This window comes from Prionailurus viverrinus, chromosome B3, assembly GCF_022837055.1.
Source record: "Prionailurus viverrinus isolate Anna chromosome B3, UM_Priviv_1.0, whole genome shotgun sequence".
Lineage (NCBI taxonomy): Eukaryota > Metazoa > Chordata > Mammalia > Carnivora > Felidae > Prionailurus > Prionailurus viverrinus.
In genome coordinates, this window is record NC_062566.1 from 8,568,754 (window position 1) to 8,592,090 (window position 23,337).

General features: G+C 41.6%; 1 protein-coding gene across 8 annotated transcripts in view; it reads left to right on the plus strand.

The window, feature by feature from the left end:
- MCTP2 (multiple C2 and transmembrane domain containing 2) overlaps nucleotides 1-22,022 on the plus strand; it is a 239,124-nt gene extending 217,102 nt beyond the window's left edge. For all 8 annotated transcript variants that reach the window (XM_047862403.1, XM_047862406.1, XM_047862404.1 and 5 more), the window contains 4 exons: nucleotides 4,181-4,290; nucleotides 12,297-12,406; nucleotides 18,301-18,398; nucleotides 20,589-22,022. In XM_047862403.1, coding sequence (XP_047718359.1) covers nucleotides 4,181-4,290; nucleotides 12,297-12,406; nucleotides 18,301-18,398; nucleotides 20,589-20,657 — 387 coding nt within the window. In that variant the 3' untranslated portion in view covers nucleotides 20,658-22,022. The remainder of the gene's footprint in view (nucleotides 1-4,180; nucleotides 4,291-12,296; nucleotides 12,407-18,300; nucleotides 18,399-20,588) is intronic.
- Nucleotides 22,023-23,337: the final 1,315 nt, after the last annotated feature.

The following is a 23,337-nucleotide window of genomic DNA, read 5'->3' on the forward strand; positions in this document are numbered from 1 at the left end:
GAATGCAAACTTTGATGAAGGGCAGCATCGTGGCCAATAAGATATTCTTACAAAATGAGGGAATCTATGAGACAGAAATGTACTTGGGATCGGCCGCAGTGCCCTGATTTTCCATGATTGTGTACAGACAAGTGATAATGTGCCATCGATTGAATTAGAAGCTGTAGTGTCCACGTTTATCAATATTAATTTTTAAAAAAATTTTTTTTTCAACGTTTATTTATTTTTGGGACAGAGAGAGAGACAGAGCATGAACGGGGGAGGGGCAGAGAGAGAGGGAGACACAGAATCGGAAACAGGCTCCAGGCTCCGAGCCATCAGCCCAGAGCCCGACGCGGGGCTCGAACTCACGGACCGCGAGATCGTGACCTGGCTGAAGTCGGACGCTTAACCGACTGCGCCACCCAGGCGCCCCTATATTATTAATTTTTTTAAATGTTTACTCTTGAGAGAGAGAGAGAGACAGAGCATGAGCGGGGGAAGGGCGGAGCTAGAGACAGAGAGACATAGAACCTGAAGCAGGCTCCAGGTTCCAATCCGTCAGCACAGATCCCCAGGCAGAGCTCGAACTCACAAGCCATGAGATCATGACCTGAGCCGAAGTCAGATGCTTAACCAACTGAGCCACCCAGGCGCCCCTATAAACATTTTTATATATACGGTGTTGAGTAGCAACAACAGAGTTTTTCATGACAAGGATATGTCAGATATAAAAAATGTACTTCAGTGTGGCAATGTGCACTCTGTTTTTGCTATTGATCATCAATCTGACTTTAGGAATCCTTGAACCTTTAAAGAGCTCTTAGTCAACCTTCACATTTTCCAGAGCTATTGAACTCTTGTGCAAAAAGAAATCTCTACAGTTTTTGTTGAATCTGGGTCATAATCAGTTGGCAATTTTTAATCGAAATCTTCAATGATTGAATGGCAAGTCACTTCATCTCTGAAAGCTGCTAGTGAGTGGAAGTGAATTTTTTAAAAAGCTAGCAAAAAAGACACTGCCATTTTTTTTTAAATTTTTTTTACAAGAACAAGGAATAGTTGCCAGAAAGTAATCGATGAGGTCAAATGCTTTGTGCTATTCAGTGTTTAAATTCTGAAGTTTTCCTTTGAGATGTCTCAATTTGTGGGAAAAAAAAATCTTTTGATGTTTAATAGAATAAATATGTATCTTACCAAAGAATGGAGGGAAATTGGGAAACCACTTATTTTTCAGTATGCGTTTTGTTAAACATTGAGAAGAATCATGGAGACAATTTACTTGAAGTTTTATCTTGAAAAGATGTTTGACAGAGAATGTTCATACGAACGGATATAAAATATTTGGGCTGAAATATATGCAGATCTCAATACTTAAAAATTAAAATTGATAATGATGTTCTCCATGTAACACATTTTTTGGTGTGAGATTTCAAGGTACCTCAGCGCCTGTAGAGAGAGTATTGTTGTAATTAAAATTATGATCCACAGTAGAGTCAATTAAAGGTGTCAATTTAATGGCTGTTAAGTGCAACTCTGAAGATGATTAAGAACAATTTTACGAAATATATAAAAAGATGGCATTAAAAAGTACATTCTTTTGACAAGTACCCTGACCTGGGACTATAAATAGATATAACCAGGAAACCAGTTACATATATGAATGTGTAGCACAAATAATCATTTTTTATGTATCATTTAAAAATGTTCAGATAACATAAATACATTGCTTTTAATATACAAAATACGCTTTTTAAAATATTTGAAGGACTATATTTATAAGAATAAAATGGAATAGTTATGTGGGTCCATCAATATGATAAAACCAAGTCGACGGTTGATAAGTATTTCAAAGATGATATAATTCTGATTACTTTTAAAAGTATACAGATTTGGTTGATAAATTACTCTCCTTTTAGCTGAGACATGGTGGGACTCTTTAACCTTGTCTTCGAATATTAAATAGGCAAACTAAAACATCGAATTCGTGAAAACGTAAAAGGACATTGTGACAATCATTTGTTATTTGGGTTTACTAACTTCTACTTTCTTCACAACCAGAATCTCATCATTTAGGTTTTTCGGAGGGAGGGGAGAAACAAAAAACAGTCAACTGAACTTAGGACACTTTTATGAAGTTGAGCTGCATGGAAATTTGAATCCTTTTCCAAGAAATTGTTTTGACCCAAAGCCTATGCTGCTGAAAAGAGGAAGCTACTTTTGCCCTTTGGGTCAGATTCCCTGGTGCTTTCAAATCCTTCTTTGTAAACACGAATACTTGTGTAGCAGACAGAGATGGGTTTTCACCATTGTGCCCGTTAATAGATGTTGTGGATTGCTGAGCATAAATTAGGTTGCTCTGGCAACATATCTAATTTTTAATGCCAGCTGCTTGAAGAATTAGAGAGTAAGGGAAATAAGGAATTTAAAGAGGGGATGAAAAAAGGAAAAATGTCTTGCAAGTTTGATGTACCAAGAGGACACGAGCCCACCTTCTTCTTCTATACAGAATTCTCGGATTAAGGAGGTCAGCCCGGATGGTAAGAGATTCTTCAAACCATCCCGGCACCACCCCCTTTACCATAGAGGGGCTGACAGTGGTACATTCTCACTTCTACCCTCTGTGTGGTCTGTTTTGGCCACACGTGGCTTCAGAAACCAGGACAGGTGCAAGAAGGGAAGTGCTTTTTGACATTTCTGCCATATTGGTGCTTTCACCCGCCATCTCTAACTGGGTGTTGGGTTCTCTCTTCCCACCCAAATTGTGTCCAGTTTGATGGAAAAGAGAATACAAGAGGAGAGCGAAATATTTTCTTTCACTTCAGAGAAGGTTATTCTTAAAATGGTCTCTTCAATTTAGAAGGTTTTGCTCCATAATTTCGCAGAATTCTAACTCCAGTAGAATTCTAGATAGAGAGGAATGAAAAGCTTTGTTAGATTTCTTTGAGGTTTTGCGTTAGATGTAGTGGCTGCAGTGACCCTGATAGGCAAAAGCCAAGAGGATACGCGCTAAATCCCGGTCACGATAGAGTTCCCAGGAAGCTAGATTCTAATATCAGAAAATAAGAAATTGTGTAAAAATACCACTGTTTAGAGACTAGTCTTTTCTCCACCATTTGAGTAATTTCCAAATTCTTTTTGTAAGCATTAACTGCCTAACATGGTAAAACACATTTGAGATTTTCTTTTTTTTTTATTTAAAAAATTTTTTTAACGTTTATTTATTTTTGACGGAGAGAAAGAAAGAGAGAGCGTGAGTGGGGGAGGGGCAGAGAAAGAGAGAGACACAGAATCTGAAATGGGCTCCAAGCTCTGAGCTGTCAGCACAAAGCCCGAAGCGGGGCCCAAACTCCCAAACTTCGAGATCATGGCCTGAGCCCAAGTCTGACACTTAACTGAAGTCTGACCTGAGGCACCCAGGTCTTGAGATTTTTCTAGAAGCAAAGTAAGGATACTATTCTTAGAAGGCTGAATTCTGTTTCATGTGAAGAACGGGAGACTGGGGAAGATGAACTTGTATTTGCGTCTAATTCTATAAAGGAAAAGCCAGTCGATCATTGGGCAGCCTCCACAGGGATAACCTGTGTAGGACGCAGTCTCTGGCAGTGACTTTGTCTGCCTCCAGCGGCCTATTGTGTTTCTGAGGCGGTTGCCAAAGGATGACTGAAATGTTCATCGGATTTACAGTGGGTTTAAAACACAACAAAAAATGTAATAGAGTTTGACAAAGAAGCCGCAGGAGTAGGAGACGCATCATCGTCTGGAGTTCTCATATACCATGTTGTCACCTGCTGAAAATGTTTCTGAAGGATTGTGAGGGGACATGGGGAAGGGGAGCCGGCAGGTGAGCTTGTGAAGCCAGACAGGACGTCGGGCTCAGCCAAATGGAAGGAGCCGCGAGTTCTCTGGCAGAAACAGCAGCTTCCACAGAGAAATGAAGCTCTTGGTTCTGTGGAGTTTCCACACAACCTGGCCTCATACTGAGGTAGCAACTGAGGCACGCTGTGAATGGTTGTATCTGAATGAGTGGGCCGTAGTTCCTTGGAGTCAATAAATATTTAAGTTGTGAACGGTAGGATTCCTCCCTTGGAGTCACTCTGTGGATGAGTACCTTGTTATTGTAACACGGCATAGAGATTTCTGTTGTGGGACAATAAAAATAAAACGTGACCAAGTTAAGTCTTGCCTTTATGTTTCCTAGGAATCCGAGAAAAAGGGGTTAATTGAAAGAATCTATATGGTACAGGATATTGTTTCAACTGTTCAAAACATCTTGGAGGAAATAGCTTCTTTTGGAGAAAGAATTAAAAAGTAAGTTCTACGTCTGTGCTGTGTTTGAAATGGAGCTGCCATCCATAAGGACGGTGGGGGTAAGAGGGCGGGGGGGTGGGCGGGAGGGATCAATAAATGCAAAAAACAAAAAACAAAAGGTAACAGTGTTGGGAGCAAGTCCTATTTATGTTTGTTGGTTTGTTCTTTGGGCCTGTCCGCTTTACAGTTGGGCAGTGCCTCAGAACCGGGGTGACGATATGGCCAATTCACACCAATTGCCCTGCCATGATTATCTCCCTCTCAAAATATCTTGGTTTGGGTGATAAATTAAAGATTTTTTTTTTTTTTATTAAAAAAAAATTTTTTTTTTAATGTTTATTTATTTTTGAGACAGAGACAGAGCATGAATGGGGGAGGGTCAGAGAGAGAGGGAGACACAGAATCCGAAGCAGGCTCCAGGCTCCGAGCCATCAGCACAGAGCCCGACGCAGGGCTCAAACCCATGGACCATGAGATCATGACCTGAGCCGAAGTCGGACGCTTAACCGACTGAGCCACCCAGGCGCCCCAAGATTTTTTTTTTAAAGAAGAGTATCCTGGGGCGCCTGGGTGGCGCAGTCGGTTAAGCGTCCAACTTCAGCCAGGTCACGATCTCGCGGTCCGTGAGTTCGAGCCCCGCGTCAGGCTCTGGGCTGATGGCTCAGAGCCTGGAGCCTGTTTCCGATTCTGTGTCTCCCTCTCTCTCTCTGCCCCTTCCCCGTTCATGCTCTGTCTCTCTCTGTCCCAAAAATAAATAAACGTTGAAAAAAAATTTTTTTTAAAAAAGAAGAGTATCCTAATCAGAAATTAAAAAGGAAGGAAATATGCTCTAAAGTTACCTTTTTCAACGAAAACATAGACCACAGTGAATGCCTCGAGTCATTTTTTTCTCAACGTATCAAAGGGTGGTACATAGCTAACAGACTTTCTTTATAAGGGGCAATGAGTAAATATTTTCATCTTGGTGGACCGTAACTACGCAATTCTGCTAAGTATGAAATCAGGCATCATTGATGCCTAAATGAATGGGTATGAAATGTGTTCTAACAAAACTTTATTTACAAACACAGGTGGCAGGCCAGAGTTGACTGATATCCAACCCTTAGCTGTCACTTCCTACCTTAGGGCACAAGGACTAAATATCTAATAGAGTCTCAGTTGAGAAAGACTCCTTCTGTGATTCTTGTTTGCTTTGTTTTAAGCATCATGAACTCTGTATAACCGGGTCTTCATTTGGGACCAATGAACAGAGCAATTTTTAATTTTCTTGGCTTTTAAACTGTAAACTTATTTCCTCTTTTAAATCCAGAATTATGTCAACTGTGTTGTTCTTTCTGAAGATTAATACTTTTTTCTTATTTTGTTGGCCATTCTAGTTTCTGTAAGCAATGAAGATAATACTTTAGAAATTTCATGGGTAAAGAAGAGATTAAAATTAGTGCTGAAAGCCAAGGGAAAGTTTTATATACCAAGATGCAAGGAAATCAGTAAGTTATAATTAGCAGCAGGAAATATAAATAGTTAATATGGAACTCTCTACGGATACTGAACTTTCTCAGTTCCTTGTCCAATTCAGTCGGTCTTGTGTGGCCATTTACTATTGGCACAGTAAGACGTGTTCGTTTTGTTTATAAAATAGGTTATAAATCATCTTTAAACAAGTTTGGTAAGTTTTACTGAATTTACATGTTGCTATTCCCATTATCAATGTCTTAGAAGAAAAATTAAAGAGCAGGAAGATTTTTGCTTATATATGTCGGTGCCTACCTGCTTTTTTCCTCTTGATTTTATATAAATTGACAAAAGGTTTCTTAAATTACCCTCAAAGTTGTTTAACAGAAACGTGACAATAGAAAATAGTCAAATGATGAGGAGGGCCTAGTAGTTCTCCCTTCATTCACTTGTTAACTCTCAGTTCTAAGTTTCAGGCACTGACCTGGTCTAAGAATGAGAAATATTCCATAAAACCATGATAATAGCAACATCAGCTCACATCATGTGCTGGCCAGACACTGTTGTAAACTCTTCACACATACTAATTTATTTAAGAAGTTACTGAGAGGAATCAGATTACAGGATTCCAGAAAGCCTATGGATTAAGGATTGTTAATCTACCCATTTTACAGATGAGGAAATGGAATCAGAGAGTGATTAACTCTGTAGCCCAAGGTCACAGAACTAGTAAGTGAAGAAGCTTAAATTTTAAAAAAAAAATTTTTTTTTTGATATTTATTTACTTTGGGAGTGGGGGGCGGGGGCGGTGAGCAGGGGAGGGGCAGAAAGAGAGGGAGATACAGAATCCTAAGCAGGCTCCAGGCTCTGAGCTGTCAGCACAGGGCCCGACCGAGGGCTCGAACTCACAAACTGTGAGATCATGACCTGAGCTGAAGTCGGACGCTCAACTGACTGAGCCACCCAGGTGCCCTGAAGAAGCTTAGATGTTAACCCGCCCGCCTCACTACTACCCTAGAATGTCATTTTCCTCTAAGGAGCTATTTCCCAGTGAGGGAGAATAGTAATGACAATTAGAATTCAGTTGCACTGATGTGACGTAGCGGTAAGGCAGGCTGTTAGGAGAGATCTGACCAGCCCAGAAAGGGATGTAGGAGAGAGAAAGACCGACAGAGGGTAGTTCTGAAGAAACAATACCTTATCAGCATGTCTGATAATGGAAAGAGACAGTTGAGGAAAGAGTGGAAGAATCAAGAAGTCAGTAAGTGGGAGACTTTGTGCGAAGGTTCAAAGCCCGAGACTATACTAGATACAGGGAGTGTGTGGGGGCTTAGTATGTCTGTGTGACAGCACAGTGATGGCGGTGCATGGAGGTGAGGCAGATCGTACAGGGCCTTGAGTGGGTGGAAAAAAAAAATTGAGTGAGGAACATTCTGGAAGCAAGGAGGATAAGAGGATGTGGAGTGGGGGCAAGACCGAGGAAGGAAGACCGTGTCGTTTGGTAAAATTGTCTCCATGCTCAAAGGTCTCTAACAGACAAATGTGGCTGTTGTGCAGCTGATAATGGTCAAGGAAGTGTGTCTGACGAGAGAAGAAGGCAGGGCGATTTAGACAGGCCCCCATCTCTGCAGTGCGTCTGAGGGGCAGCTGTGCCCAGCACAGCTGTGGCGGCCATGTCTGAGATGTATTTTCAGCCATGAACAGAGTACTGTTCTGCCCAGCTGCAGCACAGGAAGGAAGGCTCATGAGGCTCTACTCCTATTAATTCTTTGGCCATTCATTACTACTGTGACCTTAAAGGTCCTACTGGGCATTCAAGTGGGACGGCATGTGTAACTCTGCTGGAATATTCCATTGTAATTCAGTGTTTAAGGACCAAGAAAACTTTTACCCAACTTCTGGCAACTAGTAAATAAATAAGCTTACATAAAACTCTTAGAGCAAGGCTTCCCCATTCCTGACTGGGAAGACCCCATTCATATTTTCTTTTTCTAACTCTTCTCTACTTTCTCTAATTATCTTCCCTAATATTGTACTTGTTTCCAACGTTAGCATGTAACAGGCTAACACAGTCACTGAACATGTAGCATCTAGACAGCAGGCTGGATGGGTCAGAAGAGTGCTGTATTTTATTTGTCCTGTCATGATGGAGTGTTGGCTTTAACACTTGTATCTTCGCACGGGCAGGGAAATCTCCACAGAGGAGACGATGAGAAACACGTAGGACAGGGAAGCCATCTCTGCAAATGGTCCAGAGTCAGGTTTGGAAGGCACATCCGTAGGAAGTAGAACTTCTGTTAGAAAATGGCGTCGAGAAATACTAAGCAGTGAAGATGAGGAAGGAGGTTAAGGGCAGTTTGAATCAAAGCGAGGGCATGGGGAGTGATAGTCTGATTCAGCCGTTGTTTACTCTGAGAGTGATGTGCTGAAAGGAACAAAGAATGAAGTCAGAAAGACCAAGGAATGGGCCAGAGGCTAGGTGTGAGGAAAAAGTTCACAAGGGAGGATGAAAACCATGCCTCGTGAATGAAAGCATCGTGTGGGGTACATTACAAAAGAGTAATCTATAGAATTATATGACCAGTCGGTCGTGTTTCCATGCATAGTCAAGTCAGAAGAATTCATTTGTCCTAGCCTGGGAAATGAGAGAAATAATGGTTCCATGGGCATAAAGGTCAACTATTGGGACACCCAACTGGGGGAAGAAGTACAGGATGGGGCTGGACCCCCCCTTACCAGATGTAGTCAGTCATTTTTGTTTAGTGCTTTGGAACTGGGAAAATGATATTCTTAAGACATATTAGTAAGCCTGAATGATCGAATGAACGAAGAAGAGTCACTGATTTTTTTTTTTTTTCCCACTAACTGAAGGGTGTGGCTCATTTGTCTCATGACTGCCCGAGTCAGGGATTGCTTTCTTAGGAATTTAGGGAACTCTCAAGTCAGGAAAACTAGAGAAGTCTGTGAAAATGTTTCACCCAGTGTTTGATTTTGAGATGGAAAGCTTAGATTTATCAGGGTTTATCCACCTTGGGTGTTCTTGGAAACTAGCATAAGATATTCCATGATAACAAAGGGAAGGTCTAGTAAGTTCTTGAGTGTTAGAGGTATCACAGTATAATGTCTTTGAATTAAGTCCTCAGTATGAACAGGAGTATTGAATCAATTAAATGAGGAAAATACACCTTTTTACGTGTTCTAAAGTGCCTACTGTAGAGGGCAGTGAGAGGGCTCTTGAGCTGACTTTCTGAATTCAGATCCCAATTCTGCCACTTGTGTGGAAGGTACGTGATCTGGGGCCAATTATTTAACTTTTATGACTCAGTCCTCATTTATAGAATGGGAGTAGTAATTATTCCTGCTTCATAACATTTTTTTTTGTAAGAATTAAAGGAATTAGTACATGAAAAGAGCTCAGACCAGTAGACAGATGCATTACTAGCTTAAAAACATGGACTGTTATGAATATTATTTTTGAAAAACTGCCTTGACTTTCTTTTTCTGTGTCTTAAATTTAAAAAAAAATGTAAACAGTGAATGTCCCCTTCTTTTTTGAAAACGTTAAAATGCTCTCCGCTAACATTGTGAGTTGCTCAGGGGAAGACGCAAGAGTTAACTGACTTTGCTGTTGGGAGAGCAAATCTGACAGTGTGTTTGTGACAGTGTCTGATACACGTCTTCATTTTTAACACCCAGTGCTGATACACACGACACACGACTTGTTTGTACACACACAGACAACTATTGAGATTTTGATAAGGATTGCATTAATTGGGAAGTAATTGACATCTTGATAAACTTTTAAGTTTTCTAATGTACTCTTCTGTCTATTCAGGCCATCTTGAATTTCTTCCAGTATTATTTTAGAGTTGTATGTGTAGAAGTGTGATGCATTTTTGTGAGATATATTCCTAAGTCCTTGATTTGTTTCATGGTATTTTAAATGGTATCTTTTTTTTCAGATTGCATTTTTACTTATTTGTTCCTGGGATATAGAAGTGAAATGAATTTCCCCACACTGACTTTGTATTTCTAAATTTTGGTAAACCTAGTTATCTTAATTTTTATCTGAAGATTATTATCCTTAATTTTCTACTGCGGAAACATATTTTTTAGGAATAATTGTTTATTCCTTATTTTCCAATCCTCCTACGTTTTTCTATGTTTTCTTACTTTATGGTAGAACAGAATTGGCATGGCTGAACACTCTTCTCCTATGTGATATCAGAGAAAAAAATCTTTCCACATTTCATTCTAAGGATGATGTTTGCTATAGGGTTTGTAAAGATGTTGTATCAAATTGGGGAAGTTCCTTTTATTCTTAATTTACTAGGAGTTTTTATCGTGAATGTGAGTTGAGTTTTATCAAACTTTTCTTCCGCATTCACTAACATGATGTTTGTTTGTTTGTTTTTTCTCCTTTATTTTTGTTAATGTGGTCTATTATTGTGATTGGCTTTCAAATGTTAAGCCAGTGTTCCACTGTATGGAATAAACCCACCTTCATCATGCTATATAATCTCTCCTTTTGTATTTTGCTGTATTTTATTTACTATTACTTTGCATAGGATTATTGCAGCTGTCATCACTAACGAGATTTGATCTCTAATTTTCTGTTCTTGAAAATTCCTTATGGAGTGAAGATTATTCTAGACTCCTACAACAGGTGAAAGCGTTCTCTCTATCATCATCTGGAAGAGTTTGCATACGCCTGGTGTCATTGCTTCCTTTAAGATTGGCTAGAATTTGCTGGGGAAGCATCTGGGCCTGGAGTTTTCTTTTAGGACAGGTTTTCACTGAATATTCGATTTTGGTAAAATAGATGTGTTTGGCCATTCTGTTTCTTCTCACGTCTGTTTTTATAAGTGGTCATTTTCTGGGTTTTCCCCATTTTGTTTAAATTTTCTACTTTTTGGAATAAATTTGTTAATAAAATCCTCTTATTGGATAAAATCCTATCTTGAATGTCAGTAGGCTCTGTAGCTTTGTCCACTTTTTTATGCTTGATATTAATTGCGTTTAACCTTCTTTCTTGGTGGGGATTTATCAATTAAGTTAGTCTTTAGAAAGAGCTATCACTGGCCTTTGTTAATCCTACCTGTTAACCTGCTTTCTTTTTCATTAATTAGTAGTACCCTTATTTTAATTCCTTTCTTCCTTTTATTTTCCTTGGGATGAATTCAGTATTTTTTTTCTAACTCTTTTCCCATCTTTCTAATCTTCCTAACATTTAAAGAGCATTTAAAGTTCTACAATTGTCTCTAAGCACAGCTTTAGCTCCAGGCCAGACATTTTGGTGTTGATATTTTCATTATCATTCAAATTTAATAAAAACTTTTTTTTTCTCCCTGTTTTTATTTCTTCTTTGGCCAAGAAGCATATTGCTTAATTTCCAAGTATTTGAAGATTTCCTGGTTATCTTTTTGTTCCTGGTTTCTAGCTTAATTGCTTTATGGTCAGAAAATATTCATTGAGAAAATGGCCTACTTTTGTAAATTTTCCATGTGTGCTTGAAAAGGTTATCTAGGATATTGTTCTGGATATATATTCATTGATTAAATTTGTTGATTGCATTCAATATATATATATTTTAATGTTTTTATTTATTTTTGAGACAGAGAGAGACGGAGACACAGAATCTGAAGCAAGCAAGCTCCAAGCTCTGAGCTGTCAGCACAGAGCCCGACGCGGGGCTTGAACTCACAGAGTGTGAGATCATGACCTGAGCCGAAGTCAGGATGCTTCAGCTTCACCGACTGAGTCACCCAGGCGCCCCACATTCAATCTTTTATATTCTGATTTTCATTTTCGGTTGGGCTTCTTGTATCAATTACTTAGAGATGTATGTCAAAACTTTCCACTGTGGATTTGTCTATTTCTCCTTGTAGCTTGGTCAGTTTTTGCTTTCTGTGTTCCAAAGCTATGTTAATTGGGTTGTACGTATTAAAATTGCTATAGTTTCCTGGTGAATTAGATCATTAATCAGTTGGAAGTGATGTATTTATCTCTAAACAATAAATGAAATTTTGCCTTAGTATCTTATATTAATATGGCCACACCACCTCCCACTTATTGGTTTCTTCATAATATATCCTTTCCTATTATTTTCTGTTTATATTTTAGGTATCTTTCTTCTTTCTGACCATCGCTAGCTTTTCATTATAGCTTGTAGTCCTTCATTTTTTTTTTTTTTTTTAGTCCCTTCAAATTTAATGTGGTTACTGATATGTTTAGATTCAAATCTGTGGTTTTTAGGGGCGCCTGGGTGACTCAGTTGGTTAAGCATCCAACTTCGGCTCAGGTCATGATCTTACCGTTCGTGGGTTGAGCCCTGCGTGGGGCTCTAACAGGTCAGAGCCTGGAGCCTGCTTCGGATTCTGTCTCTCTCTCTCTCTCTCTCTCTCTCTCTCTGCCCCTCCCCCGCTCGTGTTCTGTCCCTCCCTGTGTCTTAAAAAATAAAATAAGACCTTAAAAAAATAAACAATGGCACGATGAACGTAGCACAGCTGTGCCCGAGCATGCAAGAAAATGACATCTTTGTGGTTTGTCTACAGCACGTTTAACTGGACGGTCCCATTCCTTTCCTTCCTGGCCTGCCTGATCCTGGCAGTGGCCACCGTCACTTTGTATTTTATTCCACTCCGGTACATCGTTTTAATCTGGGGTAAGTTGGGCATGGTTTTTCTCCTAGCAGTCGATTTCAGGTAAGAATCAGTTACTCATTTGTAAAGTGGGACTATAAACTTTAAGTGTGCTCTTGTTGGCAATTAAACACGAGATTAAGGAAGGCGTTTGGGGAACAAAAAAACTTCCAGGACCTCCCTGAAAAGGCCAATTGCGTGAACAGTCAGCACAGATATGTACAGGCCTCCTGCATAATTGCAATCCAATAAAAATGTGGTGGTGCATGTGATTTCCCTTTGGGCTTTCGCAGTCATAAATACTCTTGAATAATATATTGCCATGGCCCGGTTAACTTTGAGGAAACAGTTATTCAAACAGTGAGCAACCACCTGCATCTCGCCCTTTACATTATGTAGAAGTAGATCTGGCCGCCGCCGGGCTGCTTCTGACACTTCCTCTCTCCTGGAGGAAAAATAACCTAAACCCCATACTTAAATCCAGAAGCAGTAGAGAGGAAGGTGGGTAGCTACTCCCTAACCAGTGCCTGATGGAAGAGGAGGCTATTATTTAGCAGGGTAAACCGGGTGCCTGTATAAAGTTGAGCTGCTCTACAAAAGCAGAAACAAATTCACAAACTCGAAATAAATGTCACGGCTTGATTTACTACGCAAGCTAGCAGCTGGACAAAATACAAGCAGCTTTGTGAATATTTGTGTCTGTTGCTGGGTGGGCTCTGGGTTGATAGAAGGAGGGTGCATTACAGTCGGTTAATTGTTGGAGAAGCAATCAACCCTTTTCCGTAAGAGTCTGCCCGTCGTAGTGTTACTTGGCTCCTATGACTACTGCTGACTTCTCAATCACAGCCACCCCCTTCCAGGGATCCTCAGATGTTAAGATGTTCCGAGAACTTACAAACACAAGTGACTGCATTGAGATGCATTCATCTTTAAGCAAAAGCTGAGACGCTGCAAATATCAGATAAAAAGCTACAACCTTTCTAAAACCATTAAATGTAGACCTTTTCAAAGAGAACCCATAGGAGTAGAGTCCTGCCGATGAGGAAAGCCAAGTGTAGACATTCTGAACTGGGAAAAGCCTTCGAAAAAATAGAATAACTCATAAAACTTCAGAGGTGGAATGATTTTAAGGGAGCATAATCCACTGGTTCTCTGTTTCCTCGAGGAAGTGAAAATCCCGTGTGAAGAAAGATCTCTCTTTTATCGCCAAGCCTGAGAAAAGAAAAAGATATTCTCATTTCCCTCCTTAGGGGTCTGTTTTGAGCCTTGATGACCTTCACTCTTGGGGAAAGTCTTCTAGACATGCTTAGTTTTTGTTTATTTGTTTCTGTGTTTTGCAACAGTGCTAGCACATGGGTCTATGGACCCTTCGAAAGAGAGCGTGGAGCTCTTCAGATCCATTGATCAAGAAGGAACATTTTGTGAGAGTATTTCCCAGCATACCTTCTGTACTAAATGTTATCTATTTAGACCGAACAGTCTCACTCTTTCTTAATTGTTTTCCATTAAGAATGAGTTTCCGAATCCACTCAACTGGCCGCCTTTAGAACGCAGATCTTAAAACTATTGTCTGCCCCTAACCAAAACATGATTCAAAATCACGAGGATTATTTGGCCAATATTCTGTTCATTTTTAAGCTAGTGTGAGTTGAATGCATGGTCAGCTTATCAAACCCCGTTTCTCATGATTTCCTAATCATTCTAGTGCACGCTTGATTTGCTTTTCTGCATCTTGCCCCCCACAAAGAAGACTATGCTATATCTCCTCCTGTGATCGTCAGTTTTTGAATTCCAGTCCCTCTTTCTGTTTATCCAGAATTGCTTTGACGTCTGATCTCATCCTCCAAGATCTTGGCAGCTCTCCAACACCAAAGTTTGGCATCTAATTAATAAGATATTGCTGTTGTTTTAATTTAGCTTATGGATGAAATTATTGAATAGAGTGGACTTTATTATGTTCTCCCGAGCTGACAGTAACCCTGTGAGCTTCGTCTTTTGCGTCTGGTCCTTTAGTTTTGCATTCTAGATGGGGGCTTATAGTTTATTGATGAGTTCACCATATATGATGTAGTCAAAAGCTTTGACAGTCAACACATGATCTGTTGGCTCATTGAATAAAATCTGCCATGCCATCACGGAATATACGGTACAATTCTCTTTTCTTTTCCAAGACAAATTAGTTATTAGGTAACATGGACCCAGGACATTCCTTTAGACATCTCCTGTATGACTGTATCCTTGGTAGAGACTTTCTTTTTTTTTTTTTATTTTATTTTATTTTTTTTTGGTAGAGACTTTCTCATGTGGAAGATCACTTCATACGTCTTAAATTTCTAGTGTTCCTTTTCACTTTATTAAGGATCGGAAGATTATTTATTATTCTAAGTTATTTATTCATTTCCAGTGAGTCCTAAAAGTGGTAAGATCCTGAGTTTTGGTTTTTTTGTTTTTGTCTTTTTTTGGTCCAATATTTTTAACCCTTTGGAACAAAGCTATTTGGCTGTATGTTCTCTATTTCCGTATTCTACCCACCAAAGGATGTTTTTGTAGAACTCATGATGAAGTACTAGAATTACTTAACATACGCCTCAGAAAGCAGCCTAATTTCATAATGGCCATAAGCAATGATCCTTGACTCACCAACTCCATTGTAAGGTTTTGAAGGGTAGGACACTTTTCTTTCCTCTTTAGCCTATAGTTCCTGGTGGAGCTACATAAAGGTAGTAGATCTTTAACAAGTACTTGACGGATATTTAACGAGTGGAGGAGTCCTGCAAGTTTCATAGCTGTGGTCTACATGAATGGCATTTCTTTTGAGCCCACCACCCACCTCTCTAGTGTGGGAGTGTAGATTTGGAAAATTATGTGAGATGCGGTTTGAGAGGGATAGATGAAATTGTCTTAAGGAAACCAGATGTACTGAAGTTTGATCACTTATTTGATGTATTTCTAGGAGGCAAGGCCTTTCTTAGGGTTAGCTCCCAAGCGGGTTTTCTGTCCCCTTGGAAAGGTGTTTCATATGCCTTCCATTCTATTTACATCATAGATACTGGAGCTCTGCTCTGAGGTACTTCTGTTGTTCCAAGGTGGAGATGAACTCCCCAAGCTAGATTTTGAGCTTCTTGAAAGAAGGACCCATGACTTATTCAACATTATATCTCCATTTGTCATACCACAATGTCTTTTCGGTGGCAAGCACTTAGCGTTGGATACATGTGCAAGCAAGGACCCTCAGCCCCATCTCACCCACCCCTATTGATGTATCGAGGTCAAGGTACATCCCAAGTCACTCATAAAAGTACCTGAAAAATAGTGTTATAATTCTCTTTCAGGTACTTACTCACCTGTGGCCATATGTGCAAAGCAGTCATCCAATTTTTCCAGCTTTCTTCAAGAGACTTTTTTATTTATTTATTTTTTATTTAATATTTATTTATTTATTTATTTATTTATTTATTTATTTATTTTTTGCTGGGGATCTCATTACACTCTAATGATCTGTTCAGTTTGTGATCCGGGACCATTAAATGATAGTGTCTTTGCCAAACGTTACCCCTCAGTATTTGGATTCCCACGGTTTTCGTGTGCTACAAAATTAACATTCACAGCAGAGGTGCCCTTTGCCTCTCTGTATTCAGGGGAAAAAAATCGAAAGGCGTGTCTATCATGCTACCGAAAAAGGTACAGCTTCCAAATTTGGCTGTGTGCGATCACATGCCTAACAGTGTAATGATTCTTCTCCTATCCCCGCCCTTTGGTTTGGGACTTGTTGACATCTGGAGTGATGACGGTAGCCCCCTTCATTGTTACAGAATTTCAGAGTGCAGAATCTTCTAGCTTACGTTGTGCAACGTAATTCTGCCATGAACCTACGACACTATATATATAATAGGGCAGATCTTTTTTTGCTCAGATTTTAACGTAAGTAGTCTGAGGCACAGAAAGGTTAAGTGGTTTGCCTGAAACCACACAGCTACCACACGGGGATGCCAGAGCTGGGGCCAAGATATGGCTGTTCCATAACGCTTGTTCCTTGCTTCATCGTCCCTTAATGATGACCCAGGAGTACCTGATCCCCTGTTGACACTTGGGCTCATGCAGTAAGTAATGACGCCATTTGATGGCTTTACAAAATAAGGTGGGCTTTTGCAGCACGCCATCTGAGCGCCTTGTAATTTTTATCCTAAGTTGTTCAAACAGACAGTCTCAGTGCATTATGGGGCTCCTTCTGCCCTTGGTGCGTTTGAGCTACTGTGCAGGTTTATAATCTTCTCAGTGACTAAGAATGCAGTGTTTTGATCGGCCGCGATATTATCCCTGCCTTGCTGCTCATTGTAAAGGCTCCAGATGCGCACACTATATATAATTAACAATAGAAGATATATCTTTTCTCAATACGTCTTTGTCTCCCTTCATCATTTCGCCTTGTCTGTTTTCTCTTGCCAAAAAAGCCCATGCTACAATTAAGTGTCTTTAGAATAACACAGCGAGAGTATTTCAGTTTAAAGGAACTTGGGGCAATTTCAGCTAGAAACACGAAGCTTGCCGTGGGGGGAGAGGGAAGAAAGGCCTAGTGCAGTTTGGACTTGAGAGAAAAAGGGTCGTCCGCAAGAAGCCCTCCCCAGCCCTACGGCCAAGCCACCAGTTACTCATGAACAGTGGCTGGCTCCCATTTGCAAAGCAGATGTAAATCCGACCCTCTAAGGAAATGACGGAGGTTGGCATTGTGTCAGCTATCATGTCACTCGGGAAGCTCAGTTGTTAGAGGAAAGCAAAATGCTGTTTAATGAAGAGAAACATCAAAGCTTTTGTGTGTCGGGGTCGGCTTTGGGGTAAAAGGGCTCATCGGAGGTGAGAATTCTTTCAGCATCATTGGGATGGCCAGGTAATAAACAAACACTGATCTTTGCTAATAAACAAGCACTGATCTTTGCTAATAAACAAACACTCCGTGGCAAGGCTTCGGAAGCCCACCACCCGGTCTCTGGGCTTTTGAAAACTCAGCATGGAAAAGAGTTGACCTTTGGTGAAAAGACAGTGGCTGATGCGCTCTTAGCAGCAGCTCCGAGGAGCAGAGTAGGAAACAGAGGTGGCCGACAGGTACATCCCTCTGGAGAGAAAACCGCAGGCGGAACGTCCCCCCGGACATGCCCACGCACCCAAGGTGCACCCTTCAAAGACACCTTCCACGTTGAACCTCCTCTAATTACTACGGTCCCCGTCCTGAATTAGCAGGGACTCCATGGACGAGACAAACCCACGCACCGCCTTGCGGTCCGTAAATTCAGTTAGCAACCAGAGCAGGCTAATTTCCAGTGATAGCTTTTCACGGTTTCCTGTAGCATCGAAGTTACAGTCAACATGTCAGGTTCTGTTCTGCCGGGAGAGGAGAGAAACCGGTGCAAATGAGTTGGGGTAGGGGAGAGAGATTTCTGCAGTTTCTTTTTAACAACAAAAAAGGCAACGCCCGCCCCTCCACCTCCCACTGCTACGTGTGGCCCAGAGCCCCCAGGCAGAGACTTGTTTGGGCTAATGAAGGCCTTTTCCCATCTGGGACATTGGTTTTCTTAGCAGAGGAGGCTGTTAATCAGCCTAGTCCAAAAAAGCCGATGAGCTACTCTGTTTTCATGTGTGTTTCTGCCGCCCTGCTGCTGAGATCGTAATGGGATTTTCACAGTCCAAGAAGGCAGAGCTCCTGTCCGACAGAACCCCCACCCTGCCTTCGTTCAAGACCAGGCATTTGTGAATGATTTCACATGACAGCAACGTGTGCGTGACATGAGGTCTAGTAATTGTTTTACACTAATTTTGACTTGTGAATGCCCCTCTCCCCCAGTCAGGAGAGTTTTTAAAGAGACAGACAGACAGATGGATACACAGACAGACAAAGAGATCTCTTGGTGTTTCTATTTTTCAGGCATAAATAAATTTACTAAGAAGCTTCGAAATCCCTATGCCATCGACAATAATGAGCTGTTAGACTTCCTCTCCAGGGTACCGTCTGATGTTCAAAAGGTACGTAATGAACGGCCGCCACCAGCAGGGACCCCAACCCTGAAGTCTGGCCAGCCCCAGAGTCAGAGGAGCGCAGGGCTGTGCTTGGGTAATTGAGATAACGAATCAGAAAATCCTTAAAGCGGCCTGGCTTGCAGGGAGGTGGCAAGGAAACCTTTGTCCCGAGCCTGAGACGATTACGGAAAATTACCCGGAAAAAGAGCTACTTAAGAATGATCTGGAACCCCTACTGTGTGGGTATAGTGTGATGGTGTTCGTCCGTTTTATGATCGCTTGCCTCCCCCAGGAGGATAAGATGAGCTCAGTGAATGGGAGATCCCAAGCTGGGGGGAATCTTATTTTCCCCCTCTGCCGCGTGGCAGGCATTTTAGGGGAAGTAGTGGACAGGAGGATTATTATTATTTGTTTGAATTCTTCCTTGCCCTTATCACCTCCTAGGCTTCCCTTCTATCTTTTCCCCTCTGAAGACTGAGGGATGCTGAGGGCAAAGCCCCCACGCACTCTCACACATAAAGGCAGAGATAGCGTGACATAATTGGAGATCGATTGGAAGTATTATTCACAGGTACTTCGTCCAGCGGCATCTGGTTTCTGTGGATGCGTTGAGATTAAACGAGGCAACAATACCAGAAAGTCTCATAGAATAGCTGATCCAGGCCCCTGCAGATCAGGCTGCCATAAATCCAGAGGAAGGAGGGTAGGCAATGATTTCTCTAAAGGAGCATCGAGATCACAGAATAGGTAGATGGGGAGACCGTGGTGGGACGTACCAACGCGATGATCAAAGCCACAGCCCTTTATTATCTGAGAGCATCCAAATCAAGTTTCGATTTTCGTCTCTGGGCCACGGTCGCATCGCTGGTTCCCAGGTAGCTTTGTGCGGATTACAGTGACTTGGAGGTGAAAAGCCCTAGCATTTCTTTCCCCTTCATTCTGAGGTCTAGAGATTAAAACAGACTCCGTGATGCTATTTCTTTCACCTCCATTTTATAATATAATTAACTAATAACTGCGCTCTATGAATATGAAGTTACTCGTTAACATTTGCATTAGATGATCATAAAACAGTAACCCGGCCCTGTTTGTTTTGCATTGAAGATTGGAGGGTATGTCGCCCCTGCTCCCCTGGGGGACCCTCACAAAACACTCTAAGGAAAGGGTGCTTTTTTCATGTATCTGCTCTCGGCAAAGTGTAGCTCAACATATGTGATGGGACACGATGTCCTTGGGGAGTTTGGCACAAATGCTAAAAAACAGTGAGCACATGTGGTCTGTAATACAATACTTCAAATAAAGCCATTCTGCCGTCAGCCAATCAAAACCCACACACCAAAGCAATGTGATCGCAATGTGCAGTCACTTCAGTCGTAACATGAGGTTGTCCCTGCCTCCTTGAAGAAAGGAAATCACCATCAAGCACGCCCCACCGCAAGGATTGTCTCTACACGGTCGACACGGCGGCCCCTCAGAGCGGCCATCCAGTTGGGAGGTGACGTGATTACAGAGGGACACAACAAAAGAGCGTTCGAGGGGGATCTACAATATGCTAGTGAGATCCTCCCATGTGTCACCAAGAGTGCTTTCTAAAAACACAATAGACAGTTTGCCACTGGGGACACCCTGAGCACTCGTGTTTATCACACATGGTTTAGCCATTACATCGCGAAGGAAATTCATTTTTAAGAGAAATGTATTTAACTTTGTGGCCAGTATCAATTTCAACATTTTTTTTTGGGGGGGGGGGCTTCTCTCTGGCCAAATAAATGTATATAATTTGCAGAGACATTTTTTTTGCCTCCAAGGTTGTAGATAGTTTGAAATGACTCTTTCTTAGTAAGTCGCTGCATCGGGTACTAAGGGAAACACTCGCAAGAGGCAGTTACTAAGTGTACTTGTGGCTGAAAACGGGCACGCGCAAAACTGGAATTATCTGGCCGCGCCGAGAGCAGGTAGAAACCCAGGCATCTCATTAGAAAAATCTGCTTTTAATATTTTGGTTTCAAGAAATGATGCATGACTTCTCAAATCCTTCCTGCAATTAATCCCTTCATGTTCCTGTGTTTAGAAAATGATTCATTACCTTTGAACCTTCCTTCCTTTGCCTCGGTTTGTCCTTGGGGAGCCATTAACACGCACTGTGGCGAGCTAGGGTTACCTAACCGCCGGCGTCCCGTCTGTTTGTTTTCACAGGTGCAGTACGCCGAACTGAGACCCTGCAGCAGCCACAGCCCTCTTCGGAAGAAGCGCAGTGCCGTCTAGGACACGCGCCAACTCTGGCCACCGGCACCCGATTCCCTGTGGGGTCGATGAGACCCGTGATGTCTCTGTTCCACCGGTGGTCCCCACGGTGTCTTTCCAAAACACGTGCTGTGTGGAGCCCTCCCCCTCTTCTCCCCGCTTCTCCACGGGCACCGATTGCACACGTGTGCGCACGTCCACGCACACGGGTGTGCCGGTTGCGTAGCAGGTCGGCCCCTCGCAAGGAAACAAGCCAGAGACCGTGAAAGACTGAGGTCCCTTCTCCCGTAGAAGGTAACGTAAGGCTGTCAGGGGTCTCAACAGCCTCCTTGAAAACAGCCGGGAGTCCACCTGGATTCAAGAGGGACTTTGAACTTGTTATGGTACCTCCACCAGATTCTCCTGAAGATCCGGTCATGTCCACTCCCGTCTGCACACTGCTTTCAGATTGTTGTTCACGTGAGGCAGTCGGTTTCTCCGAGTTAGCAAATCCCTGGTAGCCATCGTCTCCCCACATAATGTATATCATGCATAGATTTTTAAATAATGACCCAGATCAGCTCAAGTCTTTGGGAGTCTTTCAGCCGTGATTACTGAAGACCCGTATGGAAAATTGTGGTCAACACCTCGGCGCTGGATGACAGCCTCTTTCACCGTCCATTGCTGGCGATGGAAGGCCCCGGAAAGTCCAAAGGGACCACTCGTCCAAAAAGCGAAGGTTTCAGTGAGAGTATTTGGTTGCCTTAAAAACGCCATTTCTTCTGACTTGACTTTGCTTTATTTCCAAAATAAAATGTCAATATTATAGCTGCAGGACGTGGGGGATGAATGAATGAATTCTGAAAGTATTTAGAAAGAAAGGTAAAGGCTGGGGAGCAAGGGACTAATGAATGAAGGTGGACCGCTCACCTGATTGTCCTAATCCCTTCATTCGCCCGCATTTGGGGGCAGAAAGTAAAAATAAGGCAGCAGTCCAAAATGATCTTTCGTTCCTGAGCAAAATAATCTGCATGTAATACATCTATATCTCAGAACCGCGTTCCTAGAAAAGCATCATCCCCAAATCCTGAATAGTATCTGATGCCTACAGCCCCCATTTCATAGTACCCCCCAGGTAAAAACCCCGATTTTGTGCATATATAAAATGTATGCCAATATCTTTATGTTCAAATGATATTTAAGTTGTAAAGACCGTATTTTGTTGACACATACTTTATGCAGTTTTATATATATATATTATATATATATATGTATTGTAAAGAAAAGTCGAGGTAAAAAAAAACAGATTTAATAGTGAGTTTTGCTATTTTTTTTTCCTCTCTGGGTTGTAATTTAATAATCTTCAAACAAAATGTTTATGAAAAATGCCAAAGATTCTAAACCTTATCATCCCGTGTCTGTTTTTCTTCATATTATATCTTCCTGGGTTTCTTTCTGGCTGAGCCAGATTTCTGCATGATTTGATTTGCTTCAAGTTAATGAAGCTGGCTGGAAAAGAGCCTTGCAGAAATTATAAAAGCTCCAGTAAATCTCTTAGTTGTACATACAATAGATATCCAAGAACCTCTTTTGTGAAACCAGTTACTCAATCTTCTGTGTAAACAATGCCTCATTGTCTCACGCCCGACTATCATGTAGTTTATCATAGTCTGTCATTTTGTAACGACCTAAGTCAGACATTTTTAAACAGACATGTGAGATCCGATCAGTCATTGGAATGAAAACTTTCAGCAAGCAAAATAACCCCTTATTTATTTTTAAAAGTAGCACTGATACTTTATTGTTGTTCTTCGGCTATACAATTTCAAAATGAAATAATTTGTCCAACAAGGAGCCATCATTAGCGACTCTTACTCCCTCTGTCACCCAACAGGAATTTGGAGCGTTAAGTTTAGGATGCAGACAGCAGCTGGGATTCGGGACCGAATCAACCTTTAATAAACTATCAATGGAAAACAAGTGTTAATGGATTAAGGAGGCTTTGAAGGTTAAAAATGTTAGTTGTAAGGGGAATGTGAAGACTGGTACAAGTAATCAAACTCGGATGAAAGATTCCAGAATGCTTTATATAAAATTTATGGATTGTGGATTCACAGTACGATCATTAAAGGTAATTTAGTAGGAATGTTGAAGTTTAGCCAAGCTCTCCTGGTTCTCTTCTCAGACCTCATGCTCCCGTTTCCAGCCCTGCCTGGCTATCTTAAAGGCGTCTATCCCTCGGTGGGTCAGAAACTCCATTATTGCTCCCTTGATGTGTTCAGGACTCCTAATGTCATAGTCTCCCTCTCGTTTCCTTATTTCCCTTACTGGCACTGGCATCTTCTGGGCTGGGAGACCCTGGGCATCCCATTTGTTGTTACTTATGTTATTTCCCACACTTCCCAACCCACAAATTTGTAGAGCCAGTGTTGGCTGTCGTGTGATCTTGTCCATTTCTGATCACCACCCCCTAAGCCAAGGCCTCCATAACCTCTCACGAGTCACGGCGATTACATTATGCCAGATTAAACCTCATTCCGACTGTTCTTTTCACCAGGAATACTTTCAGGTTTCTGAAATTCTACCTTCCTTTATGTTTTTTTAAATGCTTGTTGGGGCGCCTGGGTGGCTCAGTCGGTTAAGCGGCCGACTTCGGCTCAGGTCATGATCTCGCGGTCCGTGAGCTCGAGCCCCGCGTCGGGCTCTGTGCTGACAGCTCAGA